Source organism: Bombina bombina, chromosome 4 (assembly GCF_027579735.1).
Source record: "Bombina bombina isolate aBomBom1 chromosome 4, aBomBom1.pri, whole genome shotgun sequence".
NCBI lineage: Eukaryota > Metazoa > Chordata > Amphibia > Anura > Bombinatoridae > Bombina > Bombina bombina.
Genome location: NC_069502.1, coordinates 163,703,398 through 163,721,297, shown reverse-complemented (window position 1 = coordinate 163,721,297; position 17,900 = coordinate 163,703,398). Strand labels below are relative to the sequence as shown.

Genomic DNA, 17,900 nt, shown 5'->3' with positions numbered 1-17,900 from the left:
GCAGTGCACTCCTGAGCTTACCTAGGTATGATTTTCAACAAAGGATAAGGGAACAAAGAAAATTTAATAATAGAAGTCAACTAAAAAAGTTGTTTAAAGAGATATGAAACCCAAAACATTTCTTATGTGATTTAGACAGAGTATACAATTTAAAAAAAAGTTTCCAATTTACTTCTATGATCAATCTGGAGAAAGAGAAACAGAGGCGCCACAATGGCCTAGTACCACCAAAACAGATGATGTGAATTTATATATTAGGAAATATACTCACAAGAGTAATGCACCCAAGTATCTTGTTAGTGGTTTGTTCTATTGGAGTTTTCTATCCCTTTATATAGCAAGTGTATTTCATTTAATTTTTGTATAGCCTGAGGAAACAGCCCTTGTAGAGGCTGAGAAACGCGTTGCTTTTAATAAATATTATTGATTTTAATATACACTTGCTGTGTTTGGTGGAGTTTATCAATATACCACTCTGGGCTTTTCGTTGGATTTTACCCACTGTCTCCCTTGGTGTCCAGTAAGCTGTGGAGTACAGTCAGCTGGGAGGCTGGGAAGTCCCATCCTCATCCTGCTCTTACTACCTGGAGGTGCTTCTGAATCTATAAGAAGAATACTATCTGAAATGTTCCAGACCTGACATGACTGCTGGTCACCAACAGTGAGCTGGACTACTGTAAAGTTCCAGCCCGCTTGAATAGAACCACTGGGTGCAATACTCTTGTGAGTATATTTCCTACTATATCAATACACATCATCTGTTTTGGTGGTACTAGGCCATAGTGGCGCCTCTGTTTCTCTTTCTCCAGATTGCCAAGTACCAGGATCCAACCATCCTTTGACAGATTGCTGCCTGTTGCGGATTATTATCGGTTATTTGAGCGCCAACAGATTACGCAGCACTAATTATATGAACTTTATGTTCAAGTTTATGTTAAAGTTTGTATATATTATGTGCTTTTATATTGTGGAGTAAACTAGAAGCGCCCCCTATGAGAATTTGTGTGTGCTTGGGCACACACCTTTTTTTCCTTTTTTTTTTTTTATACTTCTTTGATCAAACTTGCTTTGTTCCCATGGTATTCTGTGTTGAAGAGATACTTAGGTAGGCATCTAGAGCACTACATGGCAGGAAATAGTGTTGCCATCTAGTGCTCTTGCAAATAGATAACATTCTTGCAAGACTGCTGCCATATAGTGCTCCAGAAATGGGCCGGCTCCTAAGCATACGTCCCTGCTTTTCAACAAAAGATACCAAGAGAACGAAGAATAATTTATAATAGAAGTAAATTATAAAGTTACTTCAAATTGTCTGCTCTATCTGAATCATGAAAGAAACATTTGGGGTATCATATCCCTTAAATCCCTAAAATTGCATGCTCTGCTAAATAAACTAATAAATATGCACTATTCTACTCCAAATTAAGATATGGACAGTGATTGGAGTATACACATGTAGGCCTGCTCCTGATTTGCTTTCCATTTGTATCATTTTCTGCACAGGAGCACAACTCTGACTATGTATTTAAACCCTTTGCAGGGGTTAGCCTTTACTCTGCATATCTGGATATACCCTGTGTATCTGCATTATAAAATCAGCTCTTGCTTAGAGATTCAGCAGTAACTTGTATCTCATCAGCACTATAAAAACCGCTCCGTGAGCAAGCGGGGTGTTAAAGTAATGGTACTTGGAGTATTTCTAGTTGTGCTTCACGTACCAATTCAGGATAAAATCTATCACTGGAACACTTTTATGTCCCTGTAAGCTTTTTAGAATCCTAGTATTGATTCCACTATGTTCATATTCAGCTTCATAGATGAATATAGCAGACAGTCTTAACTGGCAACCTGCACAGCAAAACTATATTTCTTTATTTGTGTTTAATTGATTTGGATTCCACTTTCATGTGTACTGCTTGTTTAGGGCCAGATTACAAGTGGAGCACTAATTTATTGTGCAACTGTAAACGAGCTCGCGGTAGCAATTAGCACTCCGAAAATTAACCAGAGGTCAGACCTCTGGTTAATTTTAAAAATGTGCCCCAATTGCCCCCAAAATACAGTGTGTAGTGCTTTTTAAAAATAAAAAAGAGTAGCATTTAAAAAACAAACAAACAAAAAAAACACAAGAAGCATTTATCATGGGTTAAAGTGTGCAGATGTGGGATGTTAGAAAAAAAAAACGGCACTGAAAAGTGCCTTTACATTGTTGTCTATGGGAACTGTGTGTTCTCACTATAAATATATATCAGTGACGTGCGGTGAAGTCAGAGTCTGGTGAGGCACTGGCCAGGATACGCCCGAGTAGCACATATATGTATTTTAAATTTACAACTATATTAGCTGCATGCAATCTTAAACAACTTTCCAATTTATTCCTGTTATCTAATTTGCTTAATTCTCTTTATATCCTTTGTTGAAAATCATATTTAAATAGACTCAGTAGCTGCTAATTGGTGGCTACACAGTCACATAGATGCCTTGTGTGATTGGCTCATTTTTGTGCATTGATATTTCTTCAAAAAAGGATATCTAAAGAATGAAGCAAGCTAGATAATAGAAGTAAATGGGAATGTTGTTTAAAAATTGTATTCTCTATCTGTATCATGAAAGAAATATTTTTGGTTTTTCGTGTCCCTTTAATTTCTGCAAAAATTTGGAATGACTTGTTCCACTAGGACAGATGGGATCTAAGGCCTGGCAGCAGAAATTCTGAAAATTAGAAAACTATATGGCACATTTACATTCACAACATAGGTAAAACACATCACGTGAAAATGACTGATCTCAATCATTACTAGGGCTTAATAACCTTATTATTTCAAATATTTTGTCCTATCCATGTAGGAAAGTACTTAGATGTTATTTCATTTTATATAATTATTATAGTGATCAATGAATGTGCCAGATATCTTTCTTTGCAACTTTACAATGCATCACCTGTAAGAGGTATTTTTTTTTATAAAGCTGACTTACTATATCATTATGCAAGGAGAAATTGTTTTTTTAATTCTTAGTTTGATAAGAGTTCAACAGCAATTTCTCCTTGCATAATGATATAGCGAGTCAGCTTTATAACAAAAAATACCCCTTGCTGGTGATGCATTGCAAAGTTGCAAACAAAGATATCTGGCGCATAAATTGATCTCTATAATAATTATATAAAATCAAATAACTTCTAAGTACTTTCCTTCATGGATAGGCCGAAATGTTAGAAATAATAACGTTAGCTGCACTAAATACAGACAGAGACTCCAGTCCAGAGGACATTTTTATTATTCACTAACTTCATCCATGCTTCATAGATGGCTAGTGCACTGTCGTGTCTACCTTTAAGCCAGGCCAGGGGGTCTCTCAGTTCCGAACCTGCCTTACCAGTCCGGTATAGTAGGGCTGGGCAGCAGCTGAAGATCCAAGACAGTAGACTCCGAGTCCAGGAAGTCCAAACTTAGGCAAGTTGATGACAGATCCGACCGTCACAGGTGGCAGCAGTCTCTCCTTCACTTTTGCCGCCAGTACCGCGCTCAGTATCCTGCTCCCTTGCGCATACGCAGGGAGCCAATCAACGCCGGTCTCGTTCTCCTGGTGCTGTCAATCACCAGGAGAACATGTCCATCTCTGATTGGCTCCCTCGCTAGGAGGCATTACGAAGGATGCCTCCTATTGGACTATTTCTCCCCCAATGGCGTTTTGGTCAGCCAGTGTTAGCCAGTTGGTGGCGCTCTAATTCTCCACTGCTGGATTGAAAAAATGCACCTATGTTATGCAAAGGAGAAGTACAAAAGTACACTGCCTCTCCATAGCGTAACATGGGGAGGAAAAAAATGTCATTATTTTTTTTTTTGGTTTGGTCTGCCAGTGGGTGTCGCTCTAATGCTCCTCTGAATATAGAAATGCAGTGCAATGCACCCATGTTGTGCAAAAGGAGCAGTACCATTAGCGTAACATGGGGGGGTGGGATATATATATATATTTTATTTACAACAATTTTTTTTTCTTTTAAATTCAATTTAAATAAACTTTGGGCCCATATGGCAGGGGAGCCCCTGCCTCCTATGACTGCACATCCCTGATATATATGTATATAAGCATATACATGTAATTAAAGGTGGGTTACCAGCGCTAAAAACTTCAACACTTGTTAGCCAATATGTAATGGAACTTATTGGTCATCGGTATAGTATTACTCTATATCCACCCTATTTATTTATATGGGTGAGAGAGGTGAATTGGTATTTCTAATCGTGCTGCATGTGATTGATGCAGTGTACCCTTAACACTGCTAGAGATTATGATAGAAAAGAGAAAATCAATAAGTCCGCGCACAGATAAGGTCTTTACATGTGGTGTAAATTCTTAATAGTCCAATGTTGAATTAGAAAGAAAAAAAGGGTGATATAGTTATCATCTTACCAGATATTACCCCAATCATATGAGGTAATGTATGCACTCGAAAGACAATGGGGACACTCCTCCTGTGTTCTTCCTGAGCTGTTCCCTTGACCTGTGACTCCGTTGATTTTAATCCTAGGTCAATTCCTAAGTCAGACAGATGTTGCAGGATACGCCAAACTTTTTGGTAGAAACATCCTGGTAGAAACTTCCAGCTTTCGTTCTTTGTAGCGTTCTATCTTTGTATCCTCCCGGAGTATGGTTCAGTGGGATATCATATAAAGAAAAAAGGAAATCACATAGCGTAACTTTATCATAAAAGGTATTTATTGCTGATACTTTACCTATTAAGAACTTACACCATATGTAAAGACCTTATCTGTGCGCGGACTTATTGATTTTCTCTTTTCTATCATAAGCATATACATATATATATATTTAAATGTACTGCCCATCTTTGCGCTACTTACCCCTTTGCTGTGCTAGGTTCTCATGCCGTGTCTGATGGCATGAGAATGAGGCTCCCATTGGAATCTATTGAAGCGCGCTCTTGAGAGTGCATTGCACCTAACTTGTAATACAAGCGCACATTTGCATGTGCTGGTATTACAAAGTGGAGCGCAAATATCGCCCTCGCGAAAGTGATATTTTTCGCTTTACTTGTAATCTGGCCCTTAAAGTGCATGTAAAGTCAACCTACTTGCTCTTCATCAAAGTGTTTAATTGCCAAAATAAACATTAGTTTCATTCATCATAATTTTAAAATCTCATTTGAAAAGTAAATATATATTGTTTTACTTGCTATTCTTATCGGCGATTCCTCCGCCTGCCATTTTGGTCCCACATTTGTTTTTTGATTGACACTTTTCTTTCGTAATCTTTTTTTCACCCCTGGGGCGTCAGGCCGGTTGTTCGCTACGTAACTGCGCATAGTAAATGCTCGTCCGCGATTCGCGCATGCGCAATACGAATATCTAATCAATTATTATAGGTGCCGAGGTTTAGAGCGTATTGATTGCTGTACGCATGAGCTTATTGTCATCCAAATTTTAAACGCATGCGCAAATATAACCCCTCATCGTGAACGAGCTTCAAACCAACGTCATAGAGTGGGCGGTAAAGATTGAAATGATGCAGGGGAAATACAGGAACAAGACGGTTGGGAGGAGTTCACTGCTTAGAACGTAGATAAGTTAGAATTGAAAAAAATATATAAACATTATTTATTTAAAAAAAATATTATTGCGGTTTGACTATATATAATATTGTGAACAAGTAGGTTAAATTTAATATCGAAAAATTTACATTCACTTTAATGTCTGCAATTCTTTTTTTAAACTTTTAGGGATTAGGTACTTTTGCAAAAATATGTTTCATAATTGATGCGCTTTTACTGATTTCCTCCTTTTTTTATTGGCTCAACAGATTGTGGGGGCGTTACACAAGCACGTGTCTCCCAGCACATGCACAATGACTGACCTTTAGATCATCTGGCTGTGTACATACACCAATATGGACCTTGTAATGTGTACATGTCTAGATGATCTGTAATGGTATTGTTTTAAAGGTGAAAAACAGAATAAGTTGTCCCTGCATAGTCACTATATATGTGAAGTGAATAAAAGGAAGAGTTCACCTTTAAATCCCTGTATTTCTTTTAATATATTTTGCAGTTTAGATGTGGCATAATCATTGTAAAACACAAATCCTCTGTTACTTATAAAAGATGTTTCATTTGAATAGTTACTTCATCAGCATTTTCACCTGATATTTTTGTAGCATTATACATCACAATATTATTTTATATGTTCAGATAAGACTGTATACTGATTGGTAATGCTACAGATGAAGTGTTTTCCCCTTGTGGTCATTTTGTATTTTTCCTAAGCCAAAATATATTTTTATTATTTAATCTTTTAGGGAATATTCCTTGTCTGAAAGAAATGTGTCATTAAAGTACATACTACAGCATATTGAAGCAACCCCAAACATCACTCAGTATGCTATGATGGGCATGCGGAAATGGGCAAGTAAGACTAAGGGCACGGACGTGAAAGAACCGTTCTCTCGCTGCCACCTACACGATTTCATTCTGCTTAATGTCGACCTGACACAAGATGTACAGTACAATGAGAGCAGGTTAGTTAAAAGCTTTATGGGAGTAAACGTGACAGTGTGTCTTCTGTTTAGCATTACATGGCATTAAGGATACTGAAAAAAAAATCCATCATCTAATGAAAGAGTAGAATTTAAAATATTGTGTTTTTGTTCCTTTGCCTGAAAAATATTAAATATAAAAACTAGTATCTGTTTTGTACTTTCTACCAATGCTCATTAGCTAATAGGTAGTTCAAACTGATGTTTATTGGCTGTTGTATAGTTCCTACCAATGCCCATTGAATGATTAGTACAAATGCAGATTATCAGGGTGAGAAATATATTGTATCCCAGACTGTGCATTGTAATCATACATTAAGTTTATTTTAAAAGTAGACACCAGATAAATATGTGTTTGCTAAATATAAGGGAGTATCTCCTCATAAATGCAAACTTCATAGGGTATTATCTGTTTCTTTTTACTGTTTAGATTGCTACTTTACCTGGTAGAGTGAGTGTGTATGTATGTGTGTGTGAGTGTGTTTGTGTGTATATATGTGTGTGTGTATATATACAGTATATGTGTGTGTGTATGTGTTTGTTTGTGTATATGTGTGTATGTGTGTGTGTATGTGTTTGTGTGTGTGTATATGTGTGTGTGTCTGTGTATGTGTTTGTATGTGTATATGTGTGTGTATGTGTTTGTGTGTGTATATGTGTGTGTATTTGTGTGTATATGTGTGTGTGTGTGTGTTTGTGTATGTGTATGTGTTTGTGTGTTTATATGTGTGTGTATGTGTTTGTGTGTGTATGTGTTTGTGTGTGTATGTGTGTGTGCATGTGTGTATGTGTGCATGTGTGCGTCTGCTTCTTAAGTTAGTCAGGAAAGATAAAAGCTAGTTCTCTGCAATTTCTTCCTAGAGGAAGGGGTCTATCTCTCTACCCAAACTCTCTTAATTTTCCTAAATTATTATATATGAATATTTAAGCTTTGAATGTAAAAAATAAAAATAAAATTGTATGAGGTTTTATTTTTTTTCCAACTTAAATTGATAAAAGTATTCTTACAAACTCCCGCTATAGTGTGCTCCTAACATATGCATGCCCCTGAGACTTCTCACCTACTTTTCAACAAAGGATACTAGAAAAATGTTAAAAAAAAAAGTACATTTGAAAATAGAAGTAAATTTGATTTTTTTTACATTGTATGCTCTATCTGAATCATAAATGAAAAATGTCGTATTTCCTTTTCACTTTATTTAAAATGTAACTTGTAAATTCAAATTATGAAGTTCTAAAATTGGTTCAATTTACTCCTTTGGCTATGGTTTAGCAGTCTTTGGTAGCCAAGGGGTTAAACAAATCGTGTCCTTTTTTTTTGTTAGTAAAATTATTTTTGGGACATGGTCTAACAGGGTCACCTTTTAACTTCCCTTTACATATGTGGCTATAAATAAATTAATTTTTAAATAAAAAATTAAAAATTTTTTTTTAGATTTACATGTGATGACATCGACTTTAATCTTCGATTGAATAGCTCTGGGCTGCTGCTATGTCGATTTAATCGCTTTAGTGTACTGAAGAAACAGATTGTAGTTGGAGGTCATAGGTCATTGCACATAAAACCGAAGGTGAGTACGACCAATTGCTCACTGTTGCACTATTTGCCTGCAAATTAAAGGGTCAGTCTACTTGAAAATTGTTATTGTTTAAAAACATAGATAATCCCTTTATCACTCATTCCCCAGTTTTGCACAGCCAACACTGTTATATTAAAGTGATGGTTAATCTGAGCGTTAAACAAATGCTCGGAATTACCATCACTAAAAATAAAGTGGATTTTAAGTGATCAGATATGTAAAAAAGGGTGCTTAACTAACCCTTTCTGTACTGCCGCACATTGCTAAACTCAGCAGCTCCGGCTGCCTACGCACATCGCTCTTCTACCAATGATGTGCCGCTTTCACCTCTAAACCAATAGCAATGTGTGCATACAGAACACTGTCAGCTGACACGCATGGCTATTGGTTCAGAGGTGCAAACGTCATCTCATTGGTAGAAGAGCGATGTGCCATGGGCTGCTGGAGTTTAGTGATGTGCAACGGCACAGAAAGGGTGAGTTTAGCACCCTTTTTTTTTACATATCTGCTCACTTAAACTCACTTTTTTTTTTTGTGATGGTAAATCCTAGCGTTTGTTATGTGCTTGGATTTAACATCAATTTAATATACTATAGAACAGGTGACAAAAATATATTAAGAGATTTCAACACATTCCAGTCACATGAACTTCATTTTTATATATGCATCAGAAATAAAGCAAAACCTATGCGCACAAAGTAAATGTCTTAAAAGCATTTCAATCTGTCATTATGTTAGGAAATGTTTCATTATTTTGCAGTCCAGGGACATGCCCATTTAAAAGCCCCTTGAGTGTTGTATAGCTTATCTTTTTTTGCTGTGGCCAATCAATATTAATGTGACCTTGAACCTATCAGGCAATGACTATGGTGGAGAGTCTAGGTTAAGAATTCTCTAGCTTCTTTGGGGAGGGTGTTGATTGGAGAAACTCCAATTTTCAGGATTAAATTACAAGAAAAATAAATAATTTAAATGCAATGAATTATATTGAATTCAATTTTGAGTTTGTTGTCTCTTTAACTATAATAAAAAGTTTTTTTGAATCTAATAATAAAGCAAGTAAACTTTATTAGGCCTCTTATATTAGCCAATGCGTGATCTTATCCTCCATAGAAACCTAGAGTTACTTTAGCAACCATAAACTGTCCATATTATCAATACTTACAAAATAATCTTATACTGATTTATAGCAGCAGGAGAGAACACTAAGCATATTAATTTTCTACTGATTATTCAATTAATTAATCCAGTCATTTAAAATATTGTTAATCAAGAGGTCATGCATGAATACTAATACATTTTATTAATACAGCTTAAATTGTATGAGAGTGAATTCATGAAAATATTAATTCTCCTTGGTAACACTAAGAAGCAGATGTTGCCATGGTAATATAACATGGAAATCAAAATAAAACTGATTCAGACAGAGGGCACTTTGCAACATAGTATATTAAAGGGATATGAAACCCAAAATATTTATTTCTTTTTAATGACACGATGAGTCCACAGATCATCTCAATTACTAATGGGATATTAACCTCCTGGTCAGCAGGAGGCGGCAAAGAGCACCACAGCAGAACTGTTAAATATCACCTCCCTTCACTCCCAAACCAGTCATTCTCTTTGCCTACGTTAGTGATAGGAAGTGGTAAAGTGAGGTGTTAGAAAAGATTCTTCAATCAAGAGTTTATTATTTTTAAAGTAGTACAAGATTGTGCTGCTTTGTCCTAGGGTGTAGCCGTAGACCATATCAGTTTCTTCAGTAGAGCAGTGGTGGCTTTAGAGCAATGGGAACTTGTGGGACATAATTCTCACTGCTCCTCCCATATTTCATGCTGCCCTAATTTCCTATAGTCTGAGTAATATGACTCAGTCTTTTGTTTTTCTACAGGTTGATGTGAGGAAGAGGACCTCTCAAACCTGTGCACTGCCTTGCTGTCAGGCAGTAATTTGAGGTAAGTGCTACTTTTATTTTCTGGGGCAGGAGAAAAAACTCAGAAGGAAGTAAGCACATCATAGGTACCTTTCACACATTATAAAGTGACAGGAAAAAAGGGGCACTTTATTATGCCTCATAAACTCTCCTAGTCTGGAGAGGACTGTGGACAGCATTATTAGCAGGCACTGGGGCTGGTATACCGACAAGGGGAAGAGGAGAGATCGTTTTATTCATGGCTCTGGTGGTGTTTTTCTACTGTGGGGTTAAAAATTCCCCGGGAGACATATTAGGCTTTTGGCTACGGCCACAATGGGCGGACCTCACTGACTGTGCACAACTTCTCTGCGCCTCAGTCTGGAGATCATATCGGAAAAGAGTTGGTCTATATTTGCTAGGAACGCATGGTCCATGCTAGACATGCGTTCCTAGGACTAGGATCGTCTGCTGCGTAGCGGACAGATTCTCTTCTGTTTGTCAGTAAGGTAGGCGCCTCAGCAGCGTAGCTGAGGTGTTGAGGTTTGGAGAAAGGATTATCGACAAGTTCCCTAAAGGGTCAAATCTCTGCCTTATCTATACTGTTACACAAGCGTCTGGCAGATGTTCCAGATGTCCAATCATTTTGTCAGGCCTTGGTTAGGATCAGGCCTGTGTTCAATCCAGTTACTCCTCCATGGAGTTTGAATTTAGTTCTCAACATTCTGCAATGGCCTCCGTTTGAGCCTATGCATTCCTTAGATGTTAAGTTGTTATCTTGGAAAGTTTTATTTCTTGTTGCTATCTCTTCTGCTCGTAGAATCTCGGAACTCTCATCATTGCAGTATGAGTCTACTTATATTATTTTCTATTCAGATAAGGTAGTACTAAGTTAGGATTTGTTCCTAAGGTTGTTTCTGATAGGAACATTAATCAAGAGATTGTTGTTCCTTCCTTGTGTCCTAATCCTACTTTGTTTTCTTCTTGGCTGAGGAGTATCATCCGTTTTGCATATGAGTCTGCTGGACGGCAGCCTCCAGAGAGAGTTACGGCTCATTCCACGAGGGCTGTTGCTTCCTCATGGGCATTCAAAAATGAAGCTTCTGTGGAACAGATTTGCAAGGCTGCAACTTGGTCCTCTCTTCACACTTTTTAAAAATTCTTCAAATTTGACACTTTTGCCTCGGCTGAGGCCGCTTTTGCGAGAAAGGTTATTCAAGCAGTGTTGCCTTCCGTTTAGGTTCCCTGTCTTGTCCCTCCCGTATCATCCGTGTACTCTAGCTTGGGTATTGGTTCCCATTAGTAATTGAGATGATCCGTGGACTCATCGTATCATTAAAAAGAAAACAAAATTTATGCTTACCTGATAAATGTATTTCTTTTTTTGAGACGATGAGTCCACGGCCCGCCCTGTTTTTTGTATAAGACAGGTTGTTGGGTTTATAAACTCCAGACACCTCTGCACCTTGTTGCTTCCTTTCTCTCCTTGACTTCGGTCGAATGACTGGGTTGGGAGTGAAGGGAGGTGATATTTAACAGCTCTGCTGTGGTGCTCTTTGCCGCCTCCTGCTGACCAGGAGGTGAATATCCCATTAGTTATTGAGATGATCCGTGGACTCATTGTGTCAAAAAAGAAATACATTTATCAGGTAAGCATACATTTTGTTTTTGTGATATAGACCGAGCATACTATTTTAAAAAAGTTTCTTATTTACTTCTATTATCAAATTTGCTTTGTTCTCATGATATTCTGTGTTGAAGAGACACCTAGGTGAAAATCTGAAACACTACATGGCAGGAAATAGTGCTGCCATCTAGTGCTCTTGCAAATGGATAACATTCTTACAAATCTGCTGCCATCTAGTTCTCTTGTAAATGGATAATATTCTTACAAATCTGCTGCCATCTAGTGCTCTTGCAAATGGATAACATTCTTACCAATCTGCTGCCATCTAGTGCTCTTGCAAATGGATAACATTCTTACAAATCTGCTGCCATCTAGTTCTCTTGTAAATGGATAATATTCTTACAAATCTGCTGCCATCTAGTGCTCTTGCAAATGGATAACATTCTTACCAATCTGCTGCCATCTAGTTCTCTTGCAAATGGATAACATTCTTACAACTCTGCTGCCATCTAGTGCTCTTGCAAATGGATAACATTCTTACAAATCTGCTGCCATCTAGTTCTCTTGCAAATGGATAATATTCTTACAAATCTGCTGCCATATCGTGCTGCATAAATAGGCTGGCTCCTAAGCGTACATCCATGCTTTTCAACAAAAGATACAAAGAGAACGAAGAAAAAGTGATAAAAGTAGTAAATTAATAATGTGGTTTAACCCCCCCCCCACACACACACACACAGAAATCAACATCTCTAAAATGTCCCTGATCTCTGCATTTCAGGACAGTAAACCTAAATTAAACTGTTGCGATTCAGATAGAGCTTGCAATTGTAAACGTCTTGATATTTGTACTGGGATATATGAAAGCCCAGCAGTTCATCTTTTTTTCATACAAAAATTATTTGTAATATGATTAAAGGGACACTGTACCCAATTTATTTCTTTTGTGATTCAGATAGAGCATGACATTTTAAGCAACTTTCTAATTTACTCCTATTATCAAATTTTCTTTATTCTCTTGGTATCTTTATTTGAAATGCAAGAATGTAAGTTTAGATGCCGGCCCATTTTTGGTGAACAACATGGGTTGTCCTTGCTGATTGGTGGATAAATTCATCCACCAATAAAAAAGTTCTGAACCAAAAAAAAAAAAAAGCATAGATGCCTTCTTTTTCAAATACAGATAACAAGAGAACGAAGAAAAATTGATAATAGGAGTAAATTATAAAGTTGCTTAAAATTCCATGCTCTATCTGAATCATAAAAGAACAAATTTGGGTTCAGTGTCCCTTTAAGTAACATCTTTGTAAAATGTATGTGGAACTAACAGAAAGAGTTAATAAAAAAATATAAAGTGATACAAAAATACATAGAAAAGTACATTTATTTTCATTCTCTATTTTTTATAAATGATTTGGTTTATATAAATGTATACAATGACTTTGTTTCTAGGTGTTGGATTCGTCACTGTCAGTGTCCCCTGCTCACTACATCTGCGCCCCAGACAGCAAACACACAATACTGGCTGCCCCAGCTCAGCTGCTCTTAGAAAAATTCCTCCAGTTTCACAGTCAGCGGTTTTTCCCTTTATCATTGAATCACTGCAGTCACCCAGTGCTTGTTGTTGACTGCTACCTAAACCTAGGGCCCCAGGTATGTGTACAAAATATATTTTATTTATTGCTGAAAAAGTCTACAATTTCTTTGTTTTTTTCCTATATCTCATACTTATTTTATTAGAATATTTAGCGCTAGATTACAAGTGGAGCACAGTCATAGAGCAGGGGGTGTTATCGTTTGTTTGACCTTGCGCAAAAAATAACTCACAATCTGGTATTTCCTGGGATGGCTAAATATTTCAACCATCTAACGGCCAAAACTTTTTTAGCGGGTCATCTTTGTTTAATGGATAGCACAGGGAGCTCTGTTAGCATGTTTATCGTGCTCATTTTATGTTTCCTTTAAAGGAACATAAATCCCCAAAATGTTCTTTATTGATTCAGATAGAGCATGACAACAACTTTCCAATTTACTTCTATTTTCTAATTTTCTTTGTTCTCCTAGTATCCTTTGTTGAAATGAATACCTAAGTAGGTTTAGGAGCAGCAATTCTCTACTGGGAGCTAGCTGCTGATTGGTGGCTGCACAAAAATGCCTTCTGTCACTGGCTTACCCAATGTGTACAGCTAGCTCCCAGTAGTTCATTGCTACTTCTTCAGAAAAGGTACCAAGAGAATGAAGATAATTGGATAACAGAAATACATTTGAAATTTGCTGAAAATTGTATGTCCACAATATCGCTAATACTTAAAGGGACACTAAACCCAATTTTTTTCTTTCGTGATTCAGATAGAGCATGCAATTTTAAGCAACTTTCTAATTTACTCCTATTATCAATTTTTCTTTATTCTCTTGCTATCTTTATTTGAAAAAGAATGCATCTAAGCTTTTTTGGGGGTTCAGAACTCTGGACAGCACTTTTTTATTGGTGGATGAATTTATCCACCAATCACAAAGAACAACCCAGGTTGTTCACCAAAAATGGGCCGGCATCTAAACATTCTTGCATTTTAAATAAAGATACAAAGAGAATTAAGAAAATTTGATATTAGGAGTAAATTAGAAAGTTGCTTAAAATTTCATGCTCTATCAGAATCATGAAAGAAAAAAATTGGGTTCAGTGTCCCTTTAAGCGCTCCACTTTTAATCTAGGCATTTAATTTTGCCTTTTTTATTTTCTCAAGTTTGTGGTTCCCTATTCTTGTTGACCATTACCATAGTATTAGAGTTAAAATTTACCACTCAACATACTATCATACTTCATAGGCCATAGCATTTCTTATGCTGAATTTGGGTTTGGGTTAAAATCGACTGTTGCAGGGCCTTTTCATGCCAGGGTTGATTCTTAACATCCTCAGCCGGCAATGGGCATTTTTTGGGGACATGCGCTGGGCATCTTGTGATTAAGAGGGGCATTCTGAGAGAGGAATTAGATGTTCCCCACATTCCCACAGGGAAATTGAAACTTTGTCCGACTGTCCCTAATCCCCATATAGAGTTCAGTTTGACATTAGGAAACAAGTGAAAAATAATTCCAATATTGACTAAAACCTCCATTAATGTTGATAGCTGCAACAAAATGTACATATTGAACTAGCAGATATTGCTAGTCTGTAAAAAAAATAAAAAATGGAATTACATCCAGAGTTAATTAAACATGTTCTACTTTAAAGATATGACACATATTAAATGAGAAGTAAATGTTTTTTTCTTCAGATAACTGTTTGCTACGTGAGTTCCCGGCCACACTCTGTCAATGTTAGCTGCCAAGGGGTAACCTTTAGTGGTCTTTTGCTGCACCTCTGTGATTCCTTTGTGGTTGCGAGTTTTTTAAAAAGATTCCAGTTTCTAAAAGGTGAGTGAAGTACCCTATGTTGAATGAATGCATTTGCCGATCTCTGTGCTTAGATGAAGTACTGATCAAGCTTGTTTTATTAAAAAAAAAAAAAAAAAAAAAAAAGAGACATAAACAGTATTTACCAACATAGATTCCACTTATGGATTAAATACAAATCTTGCCTTAAAAGTATATGAAACTCAAAAACATTTATCATGGATCTGAAAGACCACATTTATCATTTTTTGCATTAAAATGAAAGTTTTTGAATTAAGTGCGGGTTTGTGCACAGTTTTTCCTTAGGGACTGATTGCTCACTGGCTGTTACACACAACTTTACTGGTGACCAGTGGAAAATTCCACAAACATAAAAACATAAAAAGCTTTATTTCCATCAAAATAACATTCATCCCTAAAAAACAAACCTCTTTGTGATTTTTAGAAGGACGTTTTATCCCTCTTTTGAAATTACAGTTTACCTTCTTTTAAAAAAAGAAATTAAGGTCATATGTCCATCTAGTTGTTATGTGGCCTGAGGTAAAATCTTCATTAAAGGGACATTAAACACAAATTGTAAACTACATGATTATGAACTTTCATATATAAGAATATTTTTGTAATGTTTTATGTTTATTCTTTTAACTGATTTCCCTGTCCCCCAGAACAAAAGAACCCCTGCTAACCAATCACAAACTAATATTCAGATATAGCACAAACTCTGTTTGCACATGTGCAGAATGGTGTAGCTTGCCCTCTTGTATTCCCTTAAATAGATTTGGCAATGATTCAACTTAGTTACTATTGCAAACAAATAATTTTCCTATCCCAATTATTGATGCAAAATTGATAATCCACCTTTTTAAAGCATGTGACACCATAGAAGCTTAGGGAGGGAGGGAAAGGTAAACAAAAGCTCACATAAATTGTATTAACCCAAACCTCCCTGAGAGAAAGTGAAACAGCACAATTTTTAGATGTATTTTAGAGGAAAATGCTGCAAAATTAATAATGAATGTTTTTTGTTCAATAATGTTTCACTTGCAACAATGACACATTTTATGCGTTGTTGAAATGTCAAGTTTAATGGTCCTTTAAAGGACGTTAAACTTCTGGGTACAGTAGCATTGTTACTACTCACCATGCTATTTGTTTATTTTCATCTTGTGCCTGCAGCTTTTTTTAAGCCGTTCTCTTATTTTAACCCTGTTCCGGTTAGTGAAGTTCTGCATCTTCACAATGGTCGCCGCCATCTTGGAGTTTAAGTTTTCTCACACCCTGTGAATGAAGCAGTGCACACTCACATATCAGTGATATTGTTGTCTTCTTGATTATTGTGCACTAAAGTATAGAATACAGAGCAGGAGCTAGATGTTTCGCAGAGCCTGCATTGCTCTTTTTTATTCCTGAAGACTTTTTCTATATTTGTTATGTAACTTTTAAACTGTATACAAAAAACTGCAAATATATAAAGCCTCTGCTTTCTGTTGTGCATGTTAAACCAAAGTGCAGGGTACAGCTGTCAAAAAGTCAGTAACAACACTGATCTATGAAAGCTCACTGTTTCTATCACAGGATGCAGCAATATGTGCACTACAAGATGGTGGCGCCCAGTATAAAGATACAGAGCTTTACCAATTGGTTTGTGTAATGGGTTAAAATAAGAGAACAGGTTTATAGAGAGCTGTAGGTACAAGAAGACCACCAATAGCATGGTGAATAGTTACATACTGTAGTTGTACCCAGCAGTGAAATGTCCCTTTAAAGGCTATGTCATCCCCATACAGAGCAGTACAGAAGTGTCAGTTTCCCATTGCATAATGTCACTACATGTGACTGAGAGCTAATGAGATGCATAAATGGCTAGGCATAAATAAGTCTGACACGTTGGAGGATGACTATGAGATGCCTGCACCATAAGGAAAATAGAAGCCTTCTCCCACTCATTCTCCACCTAGAAGAGGTTAACCATGATTGTATCATCATTACAGCTAAATTGGTTTTGTTTATTCCATTCAGGTGCTACCTTGTGCGTGATCTGTCAGGACCGTAATGCTCTCCGGCAAACTGTCGTTCGACTTGAATTGGAAGATGAGTGGCAGTTTCGGCTTCGAGATGAGTTTCAAACAGCAAACGCTAAAGATGACAAACCTCTCTACATCCTTACAGGACGCCATGTTTAAAACAAGGACACACAAACTGAACACTATGGGAGGTGCTGATGAATAATCACAGTCACTTTGTATGCACTGGGTTTATACAGAAAAATATGTATTATTTTTCTAATATCTCTAAAATGACAGGAAAATGTAACACTGTTTTTAAACATCAGTTAGTGAAGTAAAATATTTTTGATTGCATCAAACATATTTTGTATTTAATTTGTACCTATGTATTTTTAAGCACTAAAGAAAAAACTCCTTTTGTATTTTAATCTGTTAATGTTTATCTGTTACAAATCACCTTATCCTTAAATCTTCAGCCTGCAATATGTAATAGTACTCATATATTTTTTATTAATTTTAAACGTTTCATCTGCCCTTAAAGAATATACTTAAAGGGATACTAAACCCAATTTGATTTCTTTCATGATTCAGATAGAGCATGCAATTTTAAACAACTTTCTATTCGTTCTCTTGATATCTTTATTTAAAAAGCAGGAATGTAAAGCTTAGGAGCTGACCCATTTTTGGTTCAGAACCTGGGTTGGGCTTGCTGATTAGTGGCTCAATGTAGATAATATTGATAATAAAATTGAAAATAGGAGTAAATTAGAAAGTTGCTTAAGATTGCTTGCTCTATCTCAATCATGAAAGAAAAGAATTGGGTTTAGTATCC

General features: G+C 36.5%; 1 protein-coding gene across 1 annotated transcript in view; it reads left to right on the top strand.

Annotated features, from left to right (window-relative positions):
• Positions 1–17,496, top strand: part of GREB1 (growth regulating estrogen receptor binding 1) — a 264,014-nt gene extending 246,518 nt beyond the window's left edge. The window contains exons 29-33 of the mRNA XM_053709674.1: positions 6,313–6,531; positions 7,985–8,120; positions 13,121–13,321; positions 14,945–15,083; positions 17,082–17,496. Of these exons, the coding sequence (XP_053565649.1) occupies positions 6,313–6,531; positions 7,985–8,120; positions 13,121–13,321; positions 14,945–15,083; positions 17,082–17,245 (859 nt within the window). The 3' untranslated portion in view covers positions 17,246–17,496. The remainder of the gene's footprint in view (positions 1–6,312; positions 6,532–7,984; positions 8,121–13,120; positions 13,322–14,944; positions 15,084–17,081) is intronic.
• The last annotated feature ends 404 nt before the right edge of the window (positions 17,497–17,900 follow it).